This window comes from Ursus arctos, unplaced genomic scaffold (assembly GCF_023065955.2).
Source record: "Ursus arctos isolate Adak ecotype North America unplaced genomic scaffold, UrsArc2.0 scaffold_1, whole genome shotgun sequence".
In the NCBI taxonomy this organism is placed as follows: domain Eukaryota; kingdom Metazoa; phylum Chordata; class Mammalia; order Carnivora; family Ursidae; genus Ursus; species Ursus arctos.
The window spans coordinates 41,208,989-41,230,112 of record NW_026622763.1 but is presented as its reverse complement, the minus strand read 5'-3'; the positions used below and the strand labels follow the sequence as shown (position 1 = coordinate 41,230,112).

Here is a 21,124-nt window from a genome sequence, read left to right as displayed (position 1 = left end):
GTAAATGTAATAAAAATATAATACAATTATAATTGTAACTGAGCTGACAGTCACAATAAAGGATATAAAGGGTGCTATGGAACCATACAGCAGGGCTACCACACAAGCTTGGGCAGACATCAATGAGATGCACCAAGGTTAGAGGTTTTAAGGGTTTCCACAGTGTCCAGCAGCCCCCTGCAAAGCCACTCTAAGTAAATATATAACCTAGATAAATGCAATATAATTGCAATACAAAGGCAATTTCCAGCCAAGACTTCTATCCCCACTCCCACATCGATTGCTGCTCCGCAGCCCTTCCTACAAAGGAACACAGAGGCTTACACTGCAAGAGAACTAATGTGTAAGGGTTAGGGAAGAGTTGCCTAGGGCAGGACAGTTTTGGCTGAGATTGGGGGAAACCTGGGGGTGGAGCGTGGGAAGGAGAATGTTTCCAGCACTTAAAAGAGTATACATTTGCATGGCCTGGGGAAGAGAGAGGCAGGATGATGCATAAGAAAACTTTTGCTGTTTTGGGTTAATCCAAACAGAATCTAGTTGTAAAGTGATTTTCAGCACAAGATTAATTCAGATTCTGAGTTTTACTTAGTTGTATAGACATCATTAGAGAAGCTTAATTCCCTGGCTATGTTCTTGGAAATACACTTTTCTGTAAGTAGTGGTCATTTATTAAAAAGCCTGAATTAATGAGGTCCAAGCCATAACTTCAGCTTTTGAAAATAACTCTTTAAGGCTTAGACTCATTCAAAATAGTTACAGACAAGTGACTCTTTAAATAGTCATCCATGACATGTATGAAATCTTAGAATTCTTGTTAAAATACAGACCATTTCTGTTAAGAAATTCAAATTTGTTTAGTCACTGATCATATTTTAGGAGCATAAACCTTTCTCAGGAGAATGTAAAATGAACCAAAAAACTAAATCAAATACCAAAATAAGTATGCCTGATTGTTGGGGCTTTTTGTTTGTTATTTAACCAATCAGAAGCAGTCATTATAAATAAATGAGGGTAGTAGCTATTATAAAGCCTGGCTCACGAAACACTGATTACTAAGGGGAATCGGAATAAAGCAATTTCCTCTTGAACATCACCCAAATATCTTTCTGAAAGTAACAAAAGGCAACACCCTCTTATGAGATACTCTTATAGCACGAATCATAGTAACAGTGCTAAAGCAATATCCCAGCTGCATATCTGTTTTCCACCAACATGAACTGATAAACTCTACTGAATAATGTTCACAGGAGCTGCATTGAATGCCACCTGTCTGCAGATGGTCAGGCCCAAGAAGAATGTGTTGACAAATGCAAACTAGCTGGTGCGACCATCAGTGAAGCAGAAGGTTAGATTTGTCTTAAATTGCTTTCTTTTTCTTTATGTTGTTCTTGAGAGGCAGAATCTGTGAGGGGCTTTTCAGTAGATCGACCTCATTTGAACCCGGGCATTAGTTCAACATTAGTTTTTAAGAGTAAATGCATCCCAGAAGACTAAAAACATGACAGTTTGGGATACAAGCAATTTAAAGTCATAGCCATTCTCTTTGACTTCGGCTTTATTGGCAAGTTCATCTTTGCTTAACAAATGCAATTGTAGAGAACTCTAGAATGCTATTTTTTTAATTAGAAAAGAAGAAAAAAAAATAAAGATTTTATTTATTTATTTGTCAGAGAGAGAGAGCGCACAAGCAGGGAGAGCTGCAGGCAGAGGAAGAAGCAGGCTCCCTGCTCAGCAGGGAGCAGGATAAGGAACTAGATCCCAGGACCAGGATCATGACCTGAGCCAGAGGCAGATGCTTAACTGACTGAGCCACCCAGGCATTCCAAGGAGAAAATTTTTTAAATAGATAAATGTTAACCCCTAAACCTGAACTCATCCTCTATCATCTGATTGCCTTGTGTCAAGATAGGACAAGGTGAAGTGTAATATGGGTTTCCCCAGAGCAGCCCGGAGACACCAGGCAGTTTCTGGTCAGTGGCCATTTTCCCTCCACTTCTTTACAAGTGTTTTTACTCCGAAGTTTCCAAACATGGGTGTTACATGACCACCCTTAATTCCCTGTTGTTCACTCCCCAAATACAAGAAGGGCCTGTGACCTTTAACTACGAAGCAAATTCTGCTCTTGCTTTCTTTCACCTGCCATTTTAAAATTTAATGACTTAAACTCAGATTCTTTTTAATGGCAAAATGTCATCTCAAATATTTAAATCCATTGTATTTTAGCTGGGAAGGCCACTTAAAAAATAATCTGTGAAAAAGATGACTAGCTCCTCCTCCAGGGTCAATCTAGGGGGATTTGTTTTTCCTTCATCCCAAACTCTGCGTTCTCACGCGACTCAGGTGGAACTGCAGCTTTACGCGCGTTAGCGACATGACCAAGATGTATCTCGGGCAAAGTGCAATACTCAAGACAATTTATGACACGCTAGAATATGTATCTTGAAGACACAGAAATGGAATAGAGAAATTAATCCATTTCCCAAGTGGAATACGTTAATGGCATTTATATCGTTTTGAAAATTACCTACATTGTTTCAAAATTTAGGTTTCTGACTGTGCACAGTTGAATAACCCTGGAGGGAGGACCATGATTCGTGCTCGTAAGACCCCTCGGCTGTGCTTTTCTGGTGACTAAAGATAGATATGCCAAATAACCATAAATTGGGCAAGATGGTGTGTGTCTTACACTAATACTGAAAGTAGGATGCGGTAAAAGCACCGAGGAAAGTAGCATTCGTGGACTGACCACATTAGGAACTAGTTCAATGTCAAAGCATATCCTCGGGCTTCATTTCACAGCAAACAGTTGAGATATTTACCAAGTGTTTCTAAGAAATGGCTAAAAATTGCAGAAAATGCCCTGCAAATGACTAGAACTCCATTCACAGGCAGCATGGGAAATCTAATGTGCTGAGGGGGGAAAAGGAGTAAACCTTGGAAACATGGTAAGTCCTGAACAGAGAGTTACTATAGTTAAATACAGTTTTCTGAGTAGATTCTCATAAATGCTTCGATTTGAGAGGAATACTAGGTCTCAAGGGGCATTTAAAATATTTGCATTATTCTTTTTGTGTAACTGGGTAAATGATCTTCAAAACAAGAGAATACAACTACTTCTAACTCAGAAACTGAAAATAATAACTGGATTCCTAATTCCATTTAAAGCACTAACCTTGTTCAATTTGAGAGAAAAAATATATTTGTCAGCCTATGAATGACTTAAAAAGTCACTTTTCTTTTTTTTTTTTTAAGATTTTATTTATTTATTTATTAGACAGAGAGAGCAAGAGCACACAAGCAGGGGGGGCAGCAGGCATAGGGAGGGGGAGAAACAGGCTCCCTGCAGAGCGGAGAGCCCTATGCGGAGCTCGATCCCAGGACCCTGGGATCATGACCTGGGCCGAAGGCAAACACCTAACCGACTGAGCCACCCAGGTGCCTCAAGAAGTCACTGTTCTAATGAGACTTTTTATAAGTTCTATTTCAAGTTACTCACTCAGTTATGGCATTGATCACATCACCTTGAAATTATCACCACATATTTGCTGTTGCACAGGGGCTTTTATCAGCCCATCCTTCCCCCAACAAGGACATAGAGAATAAAGTCAAATAGTGTAACTTTATAACCCAAAGACATTGTTCCTTAACTGTGCCGTGGAGACTCGCATGAGCATCTCTAAAGATGCTCAGGGTTTAACTTTACTCATTCCATTTTGCTGAAAGTCACTTTTTAATTTACCCAAACACTCATGTATTCAGAGCATTGTTACTCAAAGTGTGTTCCATGGGACATTAATTCTGAAAGTATTAGATGGGACATAGCACCCATGGTCATATCAGTTTTGGAAATGGAAAGCTAAGCTTTTTTTTTTCCCCCCCGCAGGACTCCTAAAAAATTATGCACATTACATTAAATGTGCATTGTTAATTTTCAGGAGATGCAAAAGTAAGAATTAGAGTAAGGAAGGATTCCCAAACTTACTTGACCACAGAACCCTTTTCTTTTCCTTGGGAAACTATTGCCCCTGAGAATTCCTGACTCGTCCCCAGAGCACAGGTCTTAAACACGTAGTTGTCATAATTCCGTGGTGCATATGCACATGGTTTATATTTCTGTATCCTTCCTGGACCTTCCTAGATGCCAGCCTCCTCACCCCCATTCTCGCATTTCTTCCTTTTCTAAGTAAAATTTCATGGACTGCCTGAGATCTTATTTTCATTGTATTATTCTAGGGCAGCAGTGCTGGCACTCATAAAGGAGGGTAAAAAAGAAAGGTCCATTCCTTAACAAACAACAAAAGAAAACCTTAGCGGCTAATTATGCAAATCTCCAACCCAAGCTGGACCCTTTCATTGCACATTCAATAATACCATTTTAATACCCAAACATGACCAAACAGGCTAAATCTAGAGTCATAACAGTCATGGAAAAGAGTGGTGAAGTAATTAAAGCAAGAAGGGAGTCATGACTCAAAGGTCATATTAACAGTTCCGTGAAAACTTAAATAATCCTGGTGAAGTAAATTAAGCCTCTCTGTACTTCACTGTAGCTATTTAAAAGAAAATAAAAAAGCAGGATTAATATTACTGAAAGGAGTGTTATAAGCTATCTGTGTATTTTCTACCCAAGAATAAAATGTTCCAGTAAGTAAGCTCGAGAGGAACAGAGTAGGTGTGCACTGTCATGGCAGAGAAAGAGAGGGAGGGAAAAAACTCTCCACCAAGAAAAGGCATATTCTCCAAGACTTTATGAATCCTAATTAATTGGAGCAGTGTGGTAAGAGGACATGTGGTAAAGGCCATCTAAAAATGACCAAAGTATGAGTTATATATGCAGTGCCCACTCATGACATACACACAAAATAACACAAATATCACTAATCAACTGTTGCCCAGAGGTTCCCAAATGTCATAATCCGATCACCATATTAAAAATACTATTAAACAACTCACTAAAATACAAGCTCCTGTGCATACCACTGCCCTCTCAAATCAGATACCCAGGAGGGTCCCTGGAATCCTTATTTGAAAAAAATCCCAGGTGATTTAGAAGATCCTAAACATTTGGGAATGACCAGATGAGAATGATTTAGAATTAGATTTCCTAATAGTCCTATGTAAATAGATGCTTCTAATAGATTCAAAAGCAATTTCTTTACTTAAATCTATCATCTGAAATCCTATCCAAAATGCTAAATGTTTTACTAGTCCCTTTTTTCATAGATAATACAGACATTCTTCTCACAGACCCTGACATGAGGTTTTTATCTTATAAATTAAATGCAAAAACAACTTAACATTTTTCTTTCTGTGGCTACAGCATTGTTGAGCAATGAATAGCATGTTATTTACTTTTTCTTTGTTAGAATCAAAGAAACACATATAGATTCTGTTTTATTAAAACTGTTTTATTTTTAAGCTAATAAGAAACGTTATAGGTCTAGCAAGAGTATGTCCAAGATTATCTGGGACAGTCCCAGTTTCAATACTCTGACCCACTGTGTCATACATAATACACTAATATTGGATCATGTCAAAATTTTAGGTTAAAAGCAAACAGTTGTTCTGTTTATAAGTTTCTGAAAAACAGTTTGGTTTCCAAAAAAAGTGTTTGTAACAGTATCATTACAAAGTCTCCAACTTAGAAGATAGGAGAATTTTAAGCAAGTTTTGTGGGTTTTTTTGTTTTTGGGTTTTTTTTTTTTTAATTTGGAAAATGCTACATAATTCTGGCATAGGTACCAGACCACTACAAATTCTGATAAATAATGTTGACATCTAGGACTGACCATTTTACTCTATTTTCAGTTTCTGTAGTGACATTCATTTTCTGCCTTTTGAATAAGCTCAGTAAGAAAACATTTCTTTTTGAAAAAGATTTGAGGAAAACTGGATTATTATTATTTTTTTTTTGAATTAACAAAGGGCTATATTGAATGGTAGGCCAACTGTCAACTGGGTTCCTTTTAATCTGGGGTTTACTTTCATCCCCCAATCCCTGAGTACATAACACTTCAATGCCCATTTCCTGATATTAATTGGTATTTACTGTTGTGACAATACATGGCCAGCAATCTTGACTGTGGGAAAGGCCCCCTTAGAAGTATCAGTATCAGTTTGGGCTGTGTTGTCTTTTTCTGAAATGTAATCTAGGCTTCCTCCCAGATGCTGTCAGCCAAGAGGAACATACAGCCCCCTCATTACCACAATCAGAGCCATTCTATTCCCCAAACAACTAGGCATACCTGCCTTTAAGTACTTTCACTCTATTGAAATTCTGCCCCCCATCAGTATGATAAGTGCATTTGATGGTCAGTCCTGATTGACCACACCTGGAACTGTTCTTCTGGAACATGAATAGAAACTAAAACTTCAGGTGGTGGGAAAAATCCTATGTCTTTTCTATTCCTATTCTGCAGTGTTGGAAATTCTTATTTGCATATTAAAACTTAATACCACTTTGCTTTAAAAATAATCTCTTTTGGAATCCCATTTAATCTAATGAATGACTCCTTTATCTGCAGATTTTTCAAAGGATAGTTCTGTTCCCTGTTCTCTGCAAGGAGAAAATGAATGTCTTATTACATTCCTAATAACTACAGATAATGAAGGGAAAAGCATCATTCACAGCATCAGTGAGAAAGGTGGGTGGCATGCCTTCCATTGTCAATGGTAAGTGATACCACATGGGAGAGGAAGAAACAACCAGAAAGATGCTTGTGGTAGCTCTCCAGGAGAGACATTGCCAAAATTTTGATAGAGTGCTTCTACTTTCTCCGTGATTGAAATATACCTATTGAAAGTTTTGATGTGTTCCAATGTCTCTTCCTTAGCCCGCATAACAAGATATATTTGTACTAAGCATTATTACCTCAAAAGCTGGCTGATGGTTTATAGAAAGATGGACTTATGATAAAGTCCAATATTAGAAGAAGGTATATCTTTAGGAATGGCTAGTAGTGAGGAGCATAATAGTCTAAAAGAATGAGATTTGCATCAGGCAAACCTTGGCTCAAATCCTGCTCTGCCACTTAATAGCTGCTTGATATTCTGGAAGATACTTGCCTCTGAGTCTCTATTTCCTTATCTGTAAAATGGGAAAAATAATAGTACTTTCTTCTGAGGGTTGACTCAAGGATTAAATAGAATAATGCATATAAAAATGTGCCAGTTCATAACCTACAGTAATGGGTCATTGAGTCAGAAAAGACATGAAGCAGCAGGTGAGGAAGGAAGTGATCCATACATACAAAGAGTCCATCGCTTCTGTGGGTTTTCACCCATACCATCCATATGGAGTTCGCTTGGAACTTGGGAAGCTCTCAAATAAAAATCTCTTCAGTGAAGGAGAGAGAGAAGTTTATACAGGTAGAAAAGAAAATAGTATAAAAGGTACTTTTATTGAGAAGTTTTAAATTTTAGTGAGTGTCAGACTCACCTGGGGGCTTGTTAAAATGCCTGCATCCTGTGCATCCTGAGTCAGCAGGTGTGATGTGTGGCCCTGGACTCCCCATGCATTTTTTTTTTAATTTGAGAAAGAGCACAAGTGGGGGTGGGGGAGGGGAAGCAGAGGGAGAGGGAGAAACAGACTCCCCACTGGGCAGGAAGTCTGCTCAATCCCAGGACCCCGAGATCATGACCTGAGCAGAAGGCAGACGCTTAACTGACTGAGCCACCCAGGCGCCCCAAGGACTCTGCATTCTAATACTACTCTGCTACGGATGGCTTCAAGACCTCCCTGGCTGTGGTCTTAGATATTCACAGGTGCCTCTTTCTGTCTTCAATTAATGATGTGTTCCTAAATCTTTCTGGCAGAAATGACAGCTGCATTAAATCAGATCTCTCCAGACCCTGTCAGCAACCTCCTTCTCGTCTTCCAAAAAGCTTGGAGCCTGGTTCTGCCCAGACAATAGCAGCAAGGGCGGGCTAGCAGGGAGATGTGTTTTGTTGTGTGTGCTTGCTTATCAATGTGCCAACAAAATAATTAAGTCCTGAATTTAAAGCCAAGAGAATCAAACTGCCACCACTAAAGAGTGTAAAAACCAAAGCAATACCAAAGTAACCAAAAAGTAAGTTCAAGACAGTATAAACCAAGGAAGAAAATATTAGAAAAATACCACATTGCAGAGTTGAGGGTCAAGGAGAGGTAGAAGTCAGCACAATACAAGATACAAAGGTATGATTGTGACCTTGGCCTTGAAGCTCAGGTGGGCAGAGTGCACCTGGGACTTGCTTTGAAAATTTCATATAAATCAACTTCTTTGAAATGCATATATAAAATACTTTGTAGAGGCCATTAGTTAAGGAAATTTAATGTGAATCCTGCTGTACAAGGAAGAATTACCTAATACAAAAAACCTGCCTCCTCGTTATGTGTTTTATAAAGTCAGATTCGTGGGACTACACCCTCCAAGCCTCTGTGGCAGTGGCAGGAGCTTTAGCAAGTCCTCCTGAAATCAAAGCCATTCCTTTTAATATTGATTCCATTGGAAAAATGAGTTCCAAACAACAAAAATGAACTTCCAGAATTGTTTTTAATTCAAGGGCTTTTGTATCTGGTTGGTTTTACTTTTATTTTTATTTTTATCTTGCGTGTGTGTGACAGAAAGAAACATGCCTTTAGCTGATAAGGGCATCCTTGTTACCGAACTATTGGTCATTGTTTGTTTGTTTGTTTTGGTGCTTCCACGCAATCTGAGTGGCACATAAACAAAAGCACTCAGACTCCCTGATGACTTCTTATTAGGGCTTTTTCTTCTCCCTGTGCTTTTGTAGTTGGGAAAAGTGAGGGAGAAAATTAGCTTCCCGAGGCTAAACAGGAGTCACCTGACAGCTCCAAGGATGCTTCTCCGTGGCAAATATTCCCGTTCCTAGGTAGGACCCAAGCTTCTAGGGGCCCTGAAGACAGAGCCTGTCCTAGAATCTGTAAGCCCTTCTCACAGCACTAAGACTGGAGAATCCCAGGACTGCACATCAGACGCAACGATGGGAGGGAGGAAGTGAAGGCTAAGCATTCCCACGGTCCTACAAACAAATTTCAAAAGAAACCAAGCGAACAGTCACCATCAGGGTGTATGCGGATGTAGAGGGATCTTTGCTCGTCTTTTTCCTTACATCTGGAAGAATTTTCAGAGAAGAAGAGCAACATTCATAAGAGCCACAGTTAAGGAATGACAGTTGGGAGCCTTCCTGGCAGGAATGTAGGTGTGGACGTTACACCCACAGGTCCCAATGTGGAGGTTCCAGGCCTTTGAACTCTTGAGGATAGAAAAGCAGGAAGAGTATAGTTGTAGTAATACTACTAATACTACTGCTAATAATAATAGCAGGTCTCATTTATTGAGCCCTTACTAATGCCATATACCAGGTATCATTCTATATGTTTTACATATGCCAGGTATCATTCCATATGTTTTACATGCATTAATTCTTTTAGTACCTTCCATATAACAACCATGTAAAGCATATTGCTCTTATTTCCATTTTACAGACAAGGAAATTGAGGCAAAAAGAAGTTAAAAAATGTGTTAAGTCTTGCAGTAATTAAGTACCAGTGCTGGCTGGGAAAATCTGGCCGGTTGGCTTGGAGCTTGTGCTCTTAACTACTGTGCTATACTGCCTCCCACTGGCTGTATGGAAACCTGTTAGATCGGCAGCAATAGAAATGTTATGCAAACCACATATGTAATTTTAAATTTTCTAGTAATCCCACTAAAGAGTAAAAATCTGGTGAAATGGATTTTAGTAATGTTTTATTCAATCCATTCTATCTAAACTATTGTCATTTAGCATGTAATCAATACAGAAATTATTGAGATGCTTTATTTTTTTCCATACTAAGTCTTCACAATCAATGTGAGTTTTATACTTACCACACAACCTAATTCGGAAAAGTCACATTTCTGGGTTCAATAGCTGCATGTGACAGAGCTGGCAGGCTGGCAGCTCAGGGATTCAGGACCTGAGAACCAGCTGGCACTGGCCAGGACTTGACAGGCAACATGGCGCCTCTTCCCCCACCTAGAAACATGCCTTCAGTCTGAACATCTCAGGAAACACTAAAGACAGTATAAATAGTGGACATTTCTATTGTGTAATACCTGCTCTGGTACTTGGGACAAAATCTTTTCCTGAGAAATGTAGAATATTTCAATGTATAATGTATTCTCAATGTATAAATGTATAATGACCCTAAGTTCTTAAAAAATTATCTCTGCCAGGCCATGCATGTTCCTCCTTTATTTATTCTCTACGGGAGAGCCCTCCTAATTCACATTCTGGCTGCAGGGTCTAGCAAGCTTCATTTTGCTTTCCACAAGAACATGCTATGCCCCACCCCAGACATTCCGTAGTCAAAGATGTAGCCAGTATATATTCTCACTGACACATGCCCGCCACTTTCTTTGCAATACTGTTGCTAACCCCTTAGAAGCAGCCATGGTTCATTTGTTATGCTGGAAGCAGTCTTTAGATCTTCATACCATAGTAACTACTTCATTAGCTCCTTTACTTATTTCTGCATAATGTCCTTACATGGTTTGTTTGTTTGTTTGTTTGTTTGTTTTTGTTTCATCCAAAGAACAAAAGTGTGTGAGGCCAGGCATCATGCTGTTGTGGGGTCATTAGTCCTGCTCAAATTCAGATCAGTTATAGATCCATACCTTGAAAGCAGCATGACAAGTCCTGTGTGTATAACTCTCCTTATTAAATATCTAAAAGCAATAAGAGTTAGGATAAACTAAGCATGATTCATTTCCTCCCCAGATACCACAGATTTGCCTCACTTCTTGCAGAGGGAGACAGATACTTAATGATAATTTTTATGTGGGGTTTTTTTCTCATGAAAGCAAGGGGAGAGCTTAATTATAATGTTTCATTAAGAAATGTATCATCTCCCAGGCATATTGGAAGAATTATTAGTCATTCTGCTGTCAGTGAGGGAAGGCGCTGTGTAATTGTAAAATTATATTAATATCATCAATAGAGTCAAAATAACATTTCATAGAATGTTTTAAGTTGAAAGGACCACACAGTACATCTAGTTTCCCAACTTCCCTGAAGATAAGAATTCACTGGGATACTGTTAATCATCATCATCATCATCATCATCATCATCATCATCATCATCATCTGTGGCTCCATCTAAGACCCACTGAATTAGAATCTCTGGGGAGGGATCTAGGAAGCTGTGAGTTTAATAAGCATGAGCACCTGAGCTCAGTCTTATCCTTAAGGAAGTTAAGGGAATGCTGAAGTCCCACCACTTTGTTTGATGGTTGAGGATCCTGGGGCTCAGAGAGGTCATGGGACTTGTTTTATATCAGATAGCTACTATACATTGGACGCAAATTGAACCCACCTCTTCTGAACCCAGTCCAGGAACTTTCCAGGACACCAGAACACTGCATTAATGTTAAAATAAAACTAAAAGCCATCATTGTCTTCTGTCTATTAAAAAAAAAAAAAGCAGCAGCAGCAAGTAATAAACTTCTTAGGAGGGTGGAGTTTATATGTTTGAATACAATCTCCTAGACAGTTCATGTTTCAAGGAAATCCATGAAAAAGGAATGTCATGTGTTTGTGTAAATGAGCACATACATACACATTTCATTTCTGTTCTATCAGGTACCCAGAAAAGACCATTTTTAGTCATTAAACTGCAGTCTTTTTCATGGCCCTTTATATATTCCGTGTGTATTAATCCTCATTCTTGGATTCTAACTCTTTTTGAGTCAGCCATTCAAGTATATATCCATTTGCCTTAAATAACCAAACGCTATCTTTTGTTCTTCTTTGTAGGAATAGGGCTATCCTTCAACAAGTAACTCATTTGTTTTTAATTCAGCAAAATAAAACGGGTTACTATTTTTCCTTCTACTGGAAAAAAAATATGGTTGGAAAATTTAATGAGAAATGTTTTCTCTACATCACAAGATTGATTATACCTTCTTCTTCTTCTTCTCCTTCTTCTTTTTTTTTTTCTTAAGTTTTTAAGGTTCCATGCTGGGAGCCCCGGGGCTTGAACTTACAACCCTGAGATCAAGACCTGAGCTAAGAACAAGAGCCGGACGCTCAACCGACTGAGCCACCCAGATGCCCCAATTATACCATCTTCTTAATATAATTTTCTTTGTTTCTACAGACTGTCCAAAGCCCCCAAATATTCCCATGATCATGTTGGGGGTTTCACTGGCTATTCTTCTCATTGGGATCGTCCTATTGTGCATTTGGAAGCTGCTGGTGTCATTTCATGATCGTAAAGAAGTTGCCAAATTTGAAGCAGAACGGTCGAAGGCCAAGTGGCAAACGGTATGCAAACCCTTAGGGGCTATTCCTTGTCCAGGGGAGAAAGTGACTTGTGGAAGAGATAGATGTCAGCTTTCTTCTGCTCTAACAGAGAGTGAGAATGCCATGTTCTTTCCCTACCGCTCTCATTGTGTCCTTAACAGCTATGATTTTTTTTTTTTTTTTTTTTTTTTGCTTTGAAGACAAAGGAACCTCTGTCCATTATCTGGGACCTAGATAGGGCTCAGAGCATGGCTTTTTCTCTCAGTGCAGTGGGAATTTCCCCCACTCTGAAGAGTCTCATGAAACTCCTTATATAGCTGCTTAGGGACATCAAGGAAATACATTTAATCTTCATCACCAGGATGATCATTTAGGCCCCATTTGATAAAGCATAGGTGCTGTATCCAAACACTTCCATAAATCGATTGTGTTATAGCCAAAGGAATAATGTTCATGAGTAGTATGGCAATTCAGGCCAATTTCCATAGAAATACTCATTACTTATAATAGGTCACAATGCCAGGTTGAGAAGACTTTTTAAATACCATCTAGTTAGTTCTTCTGAATAACAAATTTTAAACAGCTACCTGAAAGATACCTAAAAAGTGTCAACCTTTAAATACATGTACTCAATAGATCTAATTTATGTGTCTCCTCTTCACAGTAGACAAACACAAAACAGGACTCCAATTTTCTGTGTTTCTTTTCCACAGGACAGATAATTACATTTCTGGAGGGCCACAGAAACAATTTCATGGTTTTAATTTCATCTTTCTATCTCTAATGGTGTGCCCAGCTCTCTAATAGCAATTATCTTACATTGCTGATTCTAAAAACAGTGATATCACTGGAGAAAATACAGACAAACACAATGTTCCTTTGGGTTCATCTGCCCAAATAAATTGACGTTAACACTTTTTTTCTCTCCAAGTATATAGTGATATCTTCAATTCTTAAAGAAAATGGAATTTCTGTTTTGGATAAATTTATCCTGATGAGGGAATGTCTCTATCTTAAACAGTTATTTTGAAGTAACCATAACATTTGGTGCAGGGCAATGGACAATGAAAATTTTCATCTATTTCATCTTCCTGTTAAAAATGCCTTTAGACACAACAAGCAAATTCAATGCATGGGTCTTGTTTTGCTCCTAATTTGAACAGCCCAACTGTAAACGAATACATTTCTTGGACAACAGGAAGAAGGATAATATAGACTGGGTATTAGAATGATAGCAATGCATTGTGATTAATTTGACTAGGTAAGATAATGGCATGATGACTTTGCTAGAAAATATCCATATTTTGGAGTGAATGGAAATGAAGATTGGGTTTGCTTTGAAATAATTCAGCCAAAAGAGAGAGAGGGATAGTGAATCAAATGTGGCAAAATCTTGATAATTGTTGAATCTGGGTGATGGGTCTACAGAGGTTTGTTAGACAGCTTTCCTCTTCTTTTGTGTATGTATGAATTTTTCATAATTAAACAAAACCCTTTAGGAAAGTAAATTTGGATTTGCAATGAGGATATAACTTATCCATACCTAACAAGGTAAAATGTAACCAGATAGGTTAGTTTGGTGACTTAGAACATAGTATTATGAAGCTGAAGTGTTGGGTCAGTTAACTTCACCTGATCCCCTGGCCATAGATGTTTTTAACTATCACTAACTGTCAAGCAAATGCCTGGCAATGGTCAAAAAGGACAATCAGGAAAAAGAATATGGTTAAGTTGGCACAAAGAACCACTTGGCAGTAGCTTGTTGAACAACGTCAGCCCTGTGAAGTAGTCTGAATAATCCCATTTTCAATATAAGGAAACTGAGGCTCAGAGAAGTTAAGAGACTTCCCAAACAATTGGTTCATGGTGGAGCTGAAAACCTAATTGCAGCCTCTTCCAAGCACAGCCTTGACCCTCATAGAAATAATATGCAGGTGTTCTGCAAACAAGTACTTGGGCAATGATGTGCTGTGTATCTACTAACCAGCACATTTTAATGTTCTCATACAAAGGCACGAATACTGACAAATGATTAATATCTTGAAAATAACATTTTAATTAATGGTTAATTTCCCCAAAACATGCATTATTTTCCCTCAGGATGTAGAACATGACTGAAATTCAAATGCTCAATTTTTACTGTTTCTTCATCTAAAATGGAACAAAAATTCGCATTAAACAGATAAAATCATAAATGAAAAATATTATTCCCTTGTTAAATTGAGTTTCTTTTAATAACAAATATTTGATGTTCTTGACTAGATAATAGCTGGGTAATAATTATTCACTTGGATGCAAAAGAGGTTTAATTCAAATAATTCAATTCAAATTTTACTAATATATCCTATTTGAAAAATGTTACTCAGTGCATCCATTTTGGGGGTCCTCAGTTTGATTCCATTTTTAATCTAAAACCTGTTTCTTCTTGAAGAACTGAATTTGACTAGTCTTCAAATCCCAGGGGACCTCCAGAGTTGCTCGGGTAGTTAGGTCTCCTGACCCATAGGCCTCCATTGGACTCCAAAGGTGACAGAGCTCAGGACAAGAAAGAGCTTTGTTTCTTGCCTCTTGAAACATTTCATCATAGCCATAAAGAAAGGTTAGCTTTTATTATACTTTTAAAAATAACCTCCCCATCCATATTCTTTATGAAAACACAAAGGGAAGATATTTAAATTCATCTTTGATTAGACGTTTTTTCTAGGATGACAAGTCATTAACTAGAGGCAAAAAATGTTCAGTCTGACATTTCTTGCAGTCATGGATTGATTTTGTACTGTGCTAAGCAAATCAGGTCTGCATTTGGCAGTTAGGCAATCATTAAGAGAGCTATAGGTCATGACAGAGAGCTTTCTTATTACCACTTTTTCAAGCTCCAAAAATGTGCCATTGCATTTACAGAATCTGCAGCCTAAATTAGCACCCCTGGACTCCTGGGGAAATCAGCCTGGTCACCTCAGATCGTTGGGGGAAACCGAACCTTGTCTAAATAGTGAAAGAATTCAGACCCCTATGAAACGGAGACCCAAGCCTATGTCTCAGGGGAAATCTTCAGTAGAGAAGTTGCCATCCACAGGGCACTAGAGGAGGCAGTACTAGACATTGCCACACTTTTTCCTGCCAACAAAACCTGCTTTGAGCTTATTCTCCTGAGTTCTGATCATCAGCTGAGGGCAGGAAACACGACTGCCTCCCAGCAATATATACTTGCTCTTTCTCCGCCTTTAAAGTCCCACCTTACCCTCCTATTAGGGTGGGGTCTGCTTCGTCCATCACCCCCTATTAGCATAACCAGACTCTACAACTAGCTTTGCAAGAGATGCCCCCAAATATTGTAGACCTGAAAAAAGTTGCTTCAAAATACAGAACGAAAACCGCACAATCAAAATTAACATTCAACTGAATGTCTGCAAAGTAATATCATGGATTTGGTCAACTTAAGTCACCTCCTTTATAGTGCATATAAATTATACTTAGTGTGGAACATGGGTGCATTTTATTATGTTTGTTTATTTATCTGAGAGAGAGAGACAGCATGAGGAGAGGGCCGAGGGGGAGGAAAGGAGAGAAAGGGAGAGAATACCAAACAGTCTCTGCACTGAGTGCAGAACTCAATACAGGGCTCCATCTCACAACCCTGAGATCATGTCCTGAGCTGAAACCAGGAGTTGGACGCTCAACTGACTGAGCTACCCAGGCACCCCACATTTTAATATGTTTGACATGATATGGGATGGAGCCCACAAAAGAGTTCCTGGTCCTATGAAAATCTAAGCTCACCCTGTTCACAGCCCATTTATTCTTTCAGAGTATTTTTTCTTTTCCCTAAGGCTTCCCCTTCCCCCAGACAATGCTCCACTTGTCATCCCCAGCATGCACTTATTTTAGCCATTTTTCCTCTTCAATTGAGTCCTTTATTATTCCATGACCAGCTTAAAATTAATAGCTTGTAGTCTTTTAAACTTAATAGAATTCCTACATGATTTTTGTTTCCCAATGCGACTCCACCTGCATTTAAGACCACATCTGTTTGCTCTTCACTCTCCAAATTCCAAGTTCTTATGGCAGCAGGACTAAATAAGGACTGAGGTGTCCTCAGAATTATCTAGGTTGACTTCAGGAGTTCAGGAGTAGAAGCAGTATGGGTGACTTGGCCTTCACCCATCATCCACCACTAAGGAGACTCTTCTGTTTGCCCTCATTACCAAGATAGCATCTCTCTCTGAAGGCACATGAACAAAGGTAACATGTTACTCAGTCAGAGGTCAGGCCACTGGCTCCGGGCAACATAGAAGCAAGTGCAGGTGTGATTCTTCCTCACAATAAAGACACTGCAGCAGATCCAAGGGTGACAAGCGGGGAGATGCCTGGGAATGTTTTTCAATTTTATTCAGTTCTTCTGAGAACTGAGAGAAACGTATTGGGAAAACAAATACAATTGTGTTTTTGAAATCTATGTCTAGAACTTGCTGCCATCTCTACAATTCATGGCATAAGGAGACCAAATACAAGATTTAGTAATTTGGAGGGTCATCGGTGGCACGTAGACTTCATACACATGCAGAATGGGCTTGGAAATGTTGAGTGTGAAAACTCCGGGGAAAAGTATCTTTCTAACCCTCTCCAAAACTTAAAGGAAAGGAAATTCCAAATGTGAAGAAGAGGTATAAATAAGAACTAATAAGAAGAGGCAGGGGTGCCTGGGTGGCTCAGTCAATTGGGCGTCTGCCTTCAGCTCTGGTCATGATCCCAGGGTCCTGGGATCGAGCCCAATGTCGGGCTCCCTGCTTGGCTTCTCCCTCCTTCTCCTGCTCCTGCTTTCTCTATCTCTCTCTATCAAATAAATAAATAAAACCTTAAAAAAAAAGAAGAGGCAGCATTTACTGAGCACTTGATATGTGACAGGGTCTGTTCTAAAGTATGCTATTTCATGGATGACATAGGCACTTTGGTAATGCCTGCTGTGGGTGAGGACACCACGACTCAGAATTGCTTAAGTGGTGGTACTGGGTTTGAACCCAGGCTCTCTGACATCCATGCCTGTGTGGTCAACCTTGGAAAGTGGGAGAGAAGAAACTGTACTTTACCCAGACATCTTGAGCCTGCCTGGAGCAATTCAACCAAAGGAGAGAAATTGGAGGGTCAAGCTTGGTGTTTCTTTAAACACCCACAGAGACTTGGACCTGTTGTCCTGGTGATGGCTCCTAGAAACACATCTACAACCTGAGGAGCACAGCTGAATTATCCAGACATTGGCACAAATCCTCTGCACTGCCCCAAAGGCAAAGCCATCTTGCCCAACCTACCCTGGGACCTGCAGGTCTTCCTGAGCCCAGTATCCCACACACTAGTGCCTCGTGACTCTGTGCTCCACACGGCTATTCTCTAGCAAGCGAATGCCACCGAATTCTTTGACCATCTAGAGCAGGTGTTCACTGTCCTAGGGATCTTTCCTTGCTTCTCCCAAGCAGCTAGATGTTTATCCTGAATTTTGATCTCATTTTAGGAAGATTATCGGTGCCCTTGCGTGATGCCCCCCAACCAGCAGCATGTCTCTTAAAGGCAGATACTATGTCATTCATCTCTGTATGCTTCTACAAGTTCACTTTTCCCATTTTTTATGTTTTTTACTTTATATTTCATTTGGGGACCACCTATTGGTTCATTCTATTAATTCGGTAAATACTGAGTGCCTAGTGCCTACTGTTGGCTAGACACTTCTCTCAACTGTGGTAAAACTGGGGTGAACAAAACAGCCAAAGTCTTATTTTCTACCTATAAATTAGTGTGTTTCCAACAGGGTAAGATTTTTATGATACATATAAGGCACTGGTCCTGCATATTAAAAAATTAAATGAAGATGTATAAATTTTAAAATGCTAAGAGTATGATTAATCAAAATTATTCAAATGGCTTCCAAGCTTGAGCCTGACTCTCTTCTTCTAGTTTGTAATGGACAATGAAATTATTAAAATATATTAAAACCAAGTAATAACATACTTTCATTTGAACCTTTTTTTTTTCTTTAGGGAACCAATCCATTATACAGAGGCTCTACCAGTACCTTTAAAAATGTAACCTATAAACACAGGGAAAAACAAAAGATGGACCTTTCCACGGATGGATAGAATTACTTCATGCATGAAAAAAGTCTGCTTCGCTGATATGAAATGTTAATGCACTATTTAATTTTTCTTTTTTTGTTGCTTCAAAACGAGGTTGGTTTAAGATAATAATAGGTCATTTGGAGATCAGTCATTGTCTGTATGAAGGTTAGAGACTGTGTTGGCAGGTTCAAAATAATCAGGAAGAGAAATATCCTTAGCAGAGGGGTGACTTTGGGGATCATTGAGGAATACTAACTCTGTTGCATTAATGCCTCAAAAAATCATCAAAATGACACATGGGGGCCTGATTTGCATTTGAAAAATGTTTGAAATTAGAATCTCATTTGTTGCAGGAATATAGCTACCTGAAGTCTTTGTCTCAGCAAAGTCGCAAAGTCCATATGCTCACATTAAATAATCACACTTGCGAATTAATTTTAAACTTTTAGGAAATCTGCCCTTTCCTAAAGGCGGATTCTTTTAAAAATCTATGAAAAATGAGATACTGATTTTTACTTCAACGGAGAGGATGCAATTCTTCTAAAGAAGTCCCAGATGTAATAAGTGTTAATAATTTCTGTGGATTTGCATGTACCTAAAAGTCACGTACACAAACAAGTATTTTATAAGAAGTAATTTATAAATTAGAAAGTTAAAAAAAATAAATTAGGGAGTTACCAGTAAAAACAAAATAGTCTATTATTTAGATAATTTTTAATTACCTGAAGAAGAAATTTCTACACTCAGTTCCCTCCTGACTCTGAGTTTTCAAACCATTACTTCTCCCATATTTCTCAATCCATTTTACTTAGTTTCATAGTCATCTCAACCCTGAAAATGGAATATGAAAGTTTTAATATCTTATTAAAATTTACTTTAAATGGTCAGATAATTTAATCAAAAAGAGCTCCAACAATGCCAAAGGAACATGGGTTAAACAGAATAACACTTTCAATGCCTTTAAAGCAAACACATCAAGAGTACTGTCTCTCATGAGTAATAGGCTTTCTATCTATATTCGTTTCCATTTATATAAACTTACTTGCACATTTCAGTTGCATATAGTGAATATGCGTCGTGTATTTACTTTAAAAAGTAAGATTTTACTTGCAAACTACATGTGGATAATTAGGGATCCCTAGGTTGATTGAAGAGATGAAGTCTGTAGAATATTATTTCCTATTAGAACTGCTTCATGAAGCACTGTCATCTTATTTGATAAGGAAGCTAAGCCTCAGAGAGTGAGTAGAAGAACTGGTCCAGAATCTAGATCTTCCAGCTCCAAGCTACTTCTTCTCTCCACAGTATGAGACTCTTTTGTCCATGAAATGATGGAAAGATTTGGTTAGTTAAGTGGTAACTATCATTTGTTTGAAAATGTCCTGAGACTAGAATAGCATTTAAACTACTAGAGCATGAGGTAAGGTCTTGTACTTTGGTGCAGTGTTTGTTACCTTTGAGTAAATTGTAACGTGAAACCTTTTACTAGGTGAATAGTTCATTATGTAATGGAGGCTTCAAATGTATCCACTGAATTGGCACAGATAATCTATGATAAGTTTCTTCAATTCTACCATATAGATCTGTACACATTTGATCACTTGAAGACTTATTTCTTCTCTGGTTTCTAAGTAACTCAGGTAAATCAGACACTTGGGGAATACACAGCTATACTAAAAGAATTACTAAACAATCACCTTGGACACCTGAAGGGCAGATGTACCCACTGTGTTCCTGACTGAAGCCCAGGGTCTGGGGAAAATCTACAGCAACAAGGAAGTTGCGATAGTGATGATACAACACTAGTGTTCACCTCTACACGTGATATTTTTTATTACTAGAATACAATTCTAGAAAATATGAGTTTCCTTTGTGTGTATATTGGGGAAGGTAGAAAAGAATCTGCTATTTCTCTGAATACTGTTTTGACCCAAGGCTGGACCTTGAAAAGGCCAAAACATTAAAAGTAGTACTTCTGTTCACTGAAGAGTTATATTACATGAAGATAAATGGGTTTTTTGTAAGCTGTTTTATTGTATTTTGTGTTGACATAAATAAACATGGTAATTTAAACAATGAACCTTAGATGGATGATAATTCCTTTTATTTATTTGGTACAAAACCGTCTTCTTGGATTTCTGGATCCCTGTGTGACCTGCTCTGCCCACCCTGCTGGTCTCATTCTGGGGTCAAGGAGAAGAACAGAAAGAGGCAGCCACCAAAGGCAGGAGACAGCAGGGAACTGGCTGCAGTTTGCTGCATGGTTACAATACACCCTACATTTTGTAAAACCAGGATTAGTGTTATGGGCTGAATTGTGGTCCCTATTCTAGAACTTGTGTACTGAAGTCCTAACCCCCAGTACCTCAGAATATGATTGCATTAGGAGATAAGGTCTTTTAAAAGGTAATAAAGTTAAAATGAGGTCATTAGGTTGGGTCGTAGTCCAATATGATTGGTGTCTTTATAAGGAAGAGATTAGGACACAGATGTGCACAAAAGGACAACCATGTGATGACACAGGGAGAGGAAGGCCGTCTATAAACTAAAGAGAAAGGCCTTGGGAGAACAACCCTGCCAACACCTTAATCTGGGCCTTCTGGCCTCCGGAATTGTGAGAAAATATATTTCTGTTGTTTGAGACCCCCACTCTGTGATACTTTGTCATGGCAGCTATAGCAAACCAATACAGTTAGACGGTGCTACTTTTCTGGGCATCTATTTGGTAG

General features: G+C 38.7%; 1 protein-coding gene across 6 annotated transcripts in view; it reads left to right on the top strand.

The window, feature by feature from the left end:
* ITGB6 (integrin subunit beta 6) overlaps positions 1 to 20,475 on the top strand; it is a 125,754-nt gene extending 105,279 nt beyond the window's left edge. For all 6 annotated transcript variants that reach the window (XM_048214338.2, XM_044381536.3, XM_044381537.3 and 3 more), the window contains 4 exons: positions 1,248 to 1,345; positions 6,525 to 6,644; positions 12,143 to 12,309; positions 18,318 to 20,475. In XM_048214338.2, coding sequence (XP_048070295.1) covers positions 1,248 to 1,345; positions 6,525 to 6,644; positions 12,143 to 12,309; positions 18,318 to 18,416 — 484 coding nt within the window. In that variant the 3' untranslated portion in view covers positions 18,417 to 20,475. The remainder of the gene's footprint in view (positions 1 to 1,247; positions 1,346 to 6,524; positions 6,645 to 12,142; positions 12,310 to 18,317) is intronic.
* The last annotated feature ends 649 nt before the right edge of the window (positions 20,476 to 21,124 follow it).